The sequence below is a fragment of the Salmo salar genome, chromosome ssa18 (genome assembly GCF_905237065.1).
Source record: "Salmo salar chromosome ssa18, Ssal_v3.1, whole genome shotgun sequence".
Taxonomy (NCBI): Eukaryota; Metazoa; Chordata; class Actinopteri; order Salmoniformes; family Salmonidae; genus Salmo; species Salmo salar.
The window spans coordinates 4,904,718-4,912,467 of NC_059459.1; the positions used below are offsets into that span (position 1 = coordinate 4,904,718).

Sequence of the window (7,750 nt, forward strand, 5' to 3'; positions counted from 1 at the left end):
AGAACTGATTGGATTTGCAAAAAGTCATCAACGTAAATGGCATTTCATATTTTTTTACCCAACTTTTTACCAACTGTAAATCCAACGACATGGTGACTTATTTGTAGATTTCACGTTGAATTCACGTTAGTTGACAACTCAAAAAAAGTGAATCAAAACTAGACGTTGACCTGACGTCTGTTCCCAGTGGGTTGCTTGGACAATCCAGGAGTAAACTCTTCCTGTGCTCCATCACCATGGTCACCCCACCTAGGTGTTCCGTTACGACACACACGCACGCACACACGCACGCACACACACGCAAACAGGGAGTGTAATAAATAACTATGCACACAATCCTTCACACACAACACGGAAGTAAGCACATATACACACACACACTCACTCACTCACTCTCACATGCTTCAACTTCCCTACCCCCACACTTCTCCAGATATGTAAATCATCCATAGCATAAGACAAAGAGGATTTGGTCCAATTACATTATAGAATAACACCATAAAACATCACGTACCGTCGGTACAAAGGGTTTTATTACTATAGAAATCATTCTACATGTGCAAAACATTATATACATGTTCTGTGTGCAGCTAAAACAGATTCCATACAGTATATACATTCACCTTAGTGGACTGCCTCTCTTAAAATCAGACCCTTACTTTAAATTATCATCAACACCATCCTCATTATGATCATCATTAAAACCACCATCATCATCATCGTCATCATTATCATCTTCATCATATACAGTAGATTAAGTCAAACTTAAGACTGTATGATCAGCAGTTAGTAACAGCAGCCTTTCCTAAACGTCTGTGTAGTGTGTGTGACCCTCCTACAGCTTGTGGAATGTGGGGCCCACACCTGTATCATACAAAACCAGTGATTCTGATCTTTATATTACCATTAGCTAACTGAAATGTGTTCAATCTAAAAAAGAAGTGGGCAAGCAAACAAGTCAGTCTGTTTTCAATGAGTTAACTCTCCTATAGTATATAGAACATTGATTATATGCATTATTTGGCATTGAGTCATTGACTGATGAGAATCAGTATCCAGAAGTTAGTCACCACCACCACAATTCACCTTTAACCTCAAGGTCCCTGGTTCAAACCTCACTCCAACTGTCCCCCTGCATTGCTATAGTAGTGTAATATTCAGTCAGTGATCACATGTGCGGTGTCTGAGGAGGTCCCTGGTTCAAGCCCTGCTCCAGCTGACCCCCAACTGTATTGCTTCTGTAGCGTCACACACTCACTCATCCACTCCTCCCCACCAACAAGGTTCTCCACTTCTGGCGGTATTTGGCCATCTTCTCCACTGTGCCCCAGCTCTGCTGATGTTAATGGAGCTCAGTCTCTATTCCCCACCATATTGTCCTGGGCCTTCAATGAATAACAGTAGTGTAATGTTCAGTTAGTGATCATAGGAGTGGTGTCCGAGGTGGTCTCTGGTTCAAAGTCATGGTACTCCTCCATTTCTGTCTCCTCTGTAGCACTGTTCTGGAAATGCACATGTCTTTTCTTCTCTTTCCTCCTCTCTCCTCCGTTCCTCACTCGCTCTAGCTCTGACCCTGGCTGCTCCATCTCTACCTCCAGCATGGCCCGACTGCTCTCTCCTCTCTCCCCCACTCCCAAGCCACTCTCCCTGGGTACGAAGGCCAGCCCTGTCTCTCTCCTGCCCATTGCCATGTTGAGGAAAGAGAAGGTATGTTCTGTTCCTCCTCTCTCAGACACACACACAGACGTTATCCCTACATTGTCCTCCAAGTCTTTAGGGGACACTGTTTCGGTATTTTTGCTGAGGATGAAGTTGAAGAAGGCTGTGACCAGGAGCATGATGCCTGGAATCATAGGGGAGAAGTTTTCAAGCTGAAGAAATACAATACATTTAAACATCAGATGTTGTTTTGAATTTAAACTGAATCTAAAAGACATGTTGGGTGAATATCAATGTTTGTGAATTCCATCAACCTTATTAAATGTAATAATAGTGTGTAGTAGTACCTGGTAACAGTAGTAATGGTTAGGAAAGGATAATGCCATGGTTAGGTAATGTTGTAACCTGGTAGAGTGATGTTACCTGGTATAACAGCATGCCACACTAACACAGGGTGAAGGAAACACACCACTGACATCATGGAGTAGTAGAGGAACTTCTGAAAGCCTCCAAGACGAGCCATCTTTCCCCACAACACAAACACACGCCACCCTGGAGGGAAACTAGAGGGGGGGGGAGATGGGTGAGGAGGGGGAAAAGCAGGGGACAGAGATGGAGACAGAGACAGTTTTATGTTTGAGGTTTTTTTGTTCACTTCACTTATGAAAGAAATAGCCACACATTTGCTATGATTACAAAGGGCAAATTGCATCCTATTCCTTATGCAACACTCTGGTCCTTTGGCTCCCATAGTAGTGCACTATACAGAGAATGAAGTACAATTTTGGATGCACACTTAGAAAAAGACTTAGATGGAGATTATGGGTAGTGTACTCACGGCAGACACATCTGCAGGAGGGCATCTAGGAAGTAGGCTACCTCAAACACCATCATACCTGCCCCAGACACCCTAAGGGATTCAACACACAAACAGATCAAAGAACAGACCCAGAACCAAATAGATGCTAGTGATCAGACAACTATGGACCAGATTAAGGGATAATGTCATGCAGAGTATAACCCTTGACATTTCCTACCAGAAGACTCGGTCTCTACTGTTGATAAATGTAATAAACAGTCTTGCATTTCTCTACTCCTCAGGGACATGTTTTCCTGTGCTGTGCAGTGCGTGTTGCTTCATGGGAGTTTAGCCATGGGTCACAGACATAATGCAAAGTAGGACAGTGACCCAGGTCACTTGCCTCTCCTCTTGCTTGCCCTGCTCTTCCTGTACTGCCTCCCCCACCCTAGACCACCCCTCCCCTAGCCACCCTCCTCTTTTTCCATTATGAGTGCAGATTGACCTGAAACACACATTCTTTCCTTTATTAAAGTAGTGTGTGTGTGTGTGTGGGGGGGGGGTTCTAGAGGGACTACTGTGTGACTTATGGGGAACTGTATGTACCAACAGTAACCTATTCAAGTGAAGCAGGATGTTTTTATATAGCCTGTCAGAGTTTAGCAGGAATTGTGTCTATCTAATGACAGTACTCACAGCAGGTAGATGGCCAGACTGTGGAACTTCCCCTGTTTTAACGTCTCCACTCCTACAACACAAAGCACTGGAGACAGCAGAAGGGCAGGTTACACATGAACACACACACACACACACACACACACACACACACACACACACACACACACACACACACACACGCACACGCACACGCACACGCACACACGCACACTTCACATTTTGCATTTAAACAAAATAGTGATGATGATTTAGATAAAATCGATAGTACATTAACTACTGAATTAAGTACTTTATTCCAAATTAACTCTAGGCCTAATTGTCCAACAGGTTATTCGTACATGTAGTGGCCACTAGATGTCAGAATTACCACATGGCTGTCTTTCCTAAGTACACTATATATACAAAAGTATATGGACACCCCTTCAAATTAGTCGATAAAACCCCTTGAAATTGGTGTATAAAATCGAGCTCACAGCCATGGAATCATTGGCAAACATTGGCAGTAGAATGGCCTTGCTGAAGAGCTCAGTGACTTTCAACGTGGCACCGTCATAGGATGCCACCTTTCCAATAAGTCAGTTCGTCAAATTTCTGCCCTGCTAGAGCTGCCCCGGTCAATTGTAAGTGCTGTTGTTGTAAAGTGGAAATGTCTAGTAGCAACAACGGCTCTGCCATGAAATGATTGGCCACACGTTTGAAGCACGTAGCACTTAAAAATCGTCCTCGGTTGCAACACTCACTACCGAGTTCCAAACAGCCTCTGGAAGCAACGCCGGCACAATAACTGTTTGTCTGGAGCTTCATGAAATGGGTTTCCATGGCCGAGCAGCCACACACAAGCCTAAGATCACCATGCGCAATGCCAAGCGTCGGCTGGATTGGTGTAAAGCTTGCCGCTATTGGACTCTGGAGCAGTGGAAACGTTCTCTGGCATGATGAATCACGCTTCAACATCTGGCAGTCCAACCGACGAATATGGGTTTGGCAGATGCCAGGAGAACGCTCCATGCCCCAATGCATAGTGCCAAATGTAAAGTTTGGAGGAATAATGGTCTGCGGCTGTTTTTCATGGTTTGGGCTGGGCCCCTTAGTTCCAGTGAAGGGAAATGTTAATGCTACAGCATACAATGGCATTCTAGACGACTCTGTGCTTCCAACTTTGTGGCAACAGTTTGGGAAGGCCCTTTCCTGTTTCAGCATGACAATGCCCCTGTGCCCAAAGAGAGGTCCATGAGGCCTCCCAAGTGGCGCAGTGGTCTAAAACTAGAGATCCTGGTTCGAGTCCAGGCTCTGTCGCAGCTGACCGGGAGACCCATGGGGCGGCACACCGCTGCCTCAATCTCCCCCTCATCTTTCCATCACTGTACTATCTGTTCAGTAAAGTTTTTACAAATACAAAAGGAGTGGTACAGCCCAACTCCTTAAAAAAATGTATTCAAATAAATAAATATCTGCAGTAAAGTAGGTACCACTGCAGTATGTCTACATTACATTCAAGAAAGTGAAGTGAGAGTGAGTCAACTGTTTGTGGGTTGCTTGTTAAGGATAGACTAAATTACTTTAAATGGTTTAAATAGGGTTTGTGTGTGTGTGACTTTAAAAGAGTTTAAATATTGTGTGTGTATGCACACATGTATGTATGTATGTTTGTGTGTGCATTTGTGCATGTGCACATATGTGCGCACTTGTGTGTGTGAGTGTGAGTGTGTGAGTGTGAGTGTGTGCGTGCGCGTGTGTGCGCGCGCATGTGTGTGTGTGTGTGTGCGTGTGTGTGTGTGCATGTGTGCGTGTGTGCGTGTGAGTAAGGTGACAGGGTTGAAACGGTGGTCACTACTGACATGTGGAAGTCATTGGTCAAACCTGTTTACCATAAATGCGGTGCTGGAATCTGCACCAAGGGAATATGTCTAGATCAGGGGAACGAGGCTAAATGGTTAGTAGGACTTTATGGATTGTTAGGAGAATTAACGCTGCCTGTAGACTAGACCTAGTGGAAAATGACATGCTTCTCAAAGGGACAATGTAGATCTAAAAGGTAAGTGTATGTGTGTCAGCGTATGATCAAATTAGCCAATAAGACAGTAAGAGATGAGTTCTGTGTGATGTGAGACTAGACACATACCACCCAGCTCAGACATATAGAAGTCCCATGTATATTATACTGTAAATACCAGACCTTTAAAATGGATATTGCAGGAGGTAGAGAGTGTACTGTTGCTGAAACAAAGCAGTATGTGATTCATGCTATGATATAGTATGAGAGTAGACTGAGGGAGCTCTGTGTCTCCGTAGCCCTCAAGGAGCACTAAAACACAGTTATATATGATACAGCAGGGTTATATACAGTACAAATTAGTCTAGACTGTTTAGCCTGCGGTTCTCACTAGAGAACAAGAGGAGATAAACCTCAAGGTTCATGATTAATCCTCTACACTCACTCACTCACTCACTCACTCACTCACTCACTCACTCACTCACTCACTCACTCACTCACTCACTCACTCACTCACTCACTCACTCACTCACTCACTCACTCACTCACTCACTCACTCACTCACTCACTCACTCACTCACTCACTCACTCACTCACTCACTCACAACCTCTGTGATAGATGACAAAATTGCAGGTCGTCTCACAGTGTCATTTTAAAGTCCAGGCCTACAGTCTGTCTCCTACCTGATGTTGTGTGAATGAGAAAGAGATAGTGTATGTGTCCAGTCAACTACAGTCCTGCAGTCTCCTACCTGCTGACGTAGAAATACCCAGAATCCTGCAGGCAACCTCTACCATGACCCACCAGGCTGTCACTGTGCTGCCCATCGCGCAAACACTTCTCTCCTCTTTTACAACTCTTCTTTCTTCCTCTCTAATCCACCTCTCTCCAGTTCAAACGTCAGTCTGTGGGTTCTATTGGATCCTATATTAATGTAACATTCTGCAGTACAATCTCACAGGTGAGCTTTAATAGCTACAGATACACTATTCAATTTCAGCTCCAGGGGTTACAGTGGTAACAGAGGCAGCATCCACACAGCTCCATGGTGCTCAGTCTCTCTGAGCCGCTCAGTGAGTGCCTGGGTACTAATCAGTCTAAAGCAGCATTGAAACACACACACACACACACACACACACACACACACACACACACACACACACACACACACACACACACACACACACACACACACACACACACAACCATACTTAGTCGGTTTATACAGCATTCCACACACACAAGGTGAGTGTGGCCGGTCGGATCATGGTTGTGTGTGTATCGAGTGTTAGTGTGTGTGAGCGCTACAGGTTGGTGAAGGGTGTTTGTGCCAGAGTGTTCTTTCTGATGGCTGGTTAAAGATTACCTGGTTTGTGAATGACATTAAAAATAATGCTGTGGCTGGATTGCCCTTCCCACAGGTGGTCATAAACACAGACACACACACACGTACGTACATGCCACACATGCACGCAAACACACTCACACACTTTCTGGACTGTTTGACTGCACCAAGGTCAATGACCTTCAGAAGATAAGAATCCTAGCTCCCTTCACCAGCAGCATACCACTCTGCAGCCCACTGATGGCAAGCCTTGGGAGCTAGACAGGGTTGGTCCTGATCAGTCCCTGGATAGGAGACCGAATGCTGCTGGATGTGGTGTTGGTGGGCCAGTAGGGGGCACTCTTTCCCCTGGTCTAAGGAGATCACAATGCCCCAGGGCAGTGAAGTGCACATAGCTGATGTTACTGAAATTCTTTTACCTCACTTTGCATCTGCACAGTTCTTCCAGTAAATGTGTTTTTGTAAAATATTCAGTGTAAATTGTTAAAAGTAGTCCTTATGCATAGAGTTGTATGGTTTGTTCAACTTTGAAATGAATGGTTTTTGTATGGCACACATTTTAGGGAAAGGGAAAGGGGGATACCTTCCGCAATTAACCCAACCCCTCTGAATCAGAAAGGTATGGAGGGATGCCTTAATTGACATCCAAGTCTTCGGCGTCAGGGGAACAGTGGGTCTTGCTCGGTGACAGAACTTTAAGTGGAATTGCCCCTTGTCTCTTTTTTTATTCATGGGAATACTTGGGAACAGATTTTCTAAACAACATTTTAGCTGAATTCCTGGTTATTTTACAGTCTTTATTTCAGCAACAACAAAAAAATCACTTGTGGCACGGTTTTGGCCCACGGGCTGCCTGCTGCCGACCCCTGCCCTAGATGTTTAGAACATACCCTAGATGTTTGTAAAATGGCCTAGCTGTTTAAGCCCTGAGGAACTTTGAGTGTGAAAATGCTGTGAAGAGTGGAAAACATGCTGCCGCCGCCAACAAAGACCCCTTGACCAGCGGTGACACACACACATGCGCACACACGCTTACACACCCACATACTGTAAGCTGGCACACACATTGAGTACCGGACCTGTGTTAGTCCTATTGGCAGGAACACAGACAGAGCTGGAGCTCAGATTGACTCCTGTTGTGGGCTCAAGTATGTAAATCTCCTTATACACTTACAAACACACACACACACACACACACACACACACACACACACACACACACACACACACACACACACACACACACACACACACACACACACACACACACACACA

The 7,750-nt window shown here is 44.9% G+C and overlaps 1 protein-coding gene across 1 annotated transcript; it reads right to left on the reverse strand.

The window, feature by feature from the left end:
• Positions 1 to 515: 515 nt before the first annotated feature.
• tmem72 (transmembrane protein 72) lies at positions 516 to 6,209 on the reverse strand. The gene is made up of 5 exons (XM_014154455.2): positions 5,882 to 6,209; positions 3,155 to 3,221; positions 2,498 to 2,569; positions 2,083 to 2,222; positions 516 to 1,843 (listed from the first exon to the last, which is right to left on the reverse strand). The coding sequence occupies exons 1-5, from the start codon at positions 5,955 to 5,957 to the stop codon at positions 1,413 to 1,415; spliced, it is 786 nt and encodes a 261-aa protein (XP_014009930.1). The 5' UTR covers positions 5,958 to 6,209; the 3' UTR covers positions 516 to 1,412.
• Positions 6,210 to 7,750: the final 1,541 nt, after the last annotated feature.

What these genes read in the sequence shown, in the direction of transcription:
- tmem72 (XM_014154455.2), bottom strand. Translation starts at nt 5,957, where the DNA reads ATGGGCAGCACAGTGACAGCCTGGTGGGTCATGGTAGAGGTTGCCTGC. An exon ending in GGGTATTTCTACGTCAGCAG is followed by an intron (nt 3,222 to 5,881) that starts GTAGGAGACTGC and finishes TGCTGTCTCCAG; the next exon opens with TGCTTTGTGTTGTAGGAGTG. An exon ending in AGTCTGGCCATCTACCTGCT is followed by an intron (nt 2,570 to 3,154) that starts GTGAGTACTGTC and finishes TGAATCCCTTAG; the next exon opens with GGTGTCTGGGGCAGGTATGA.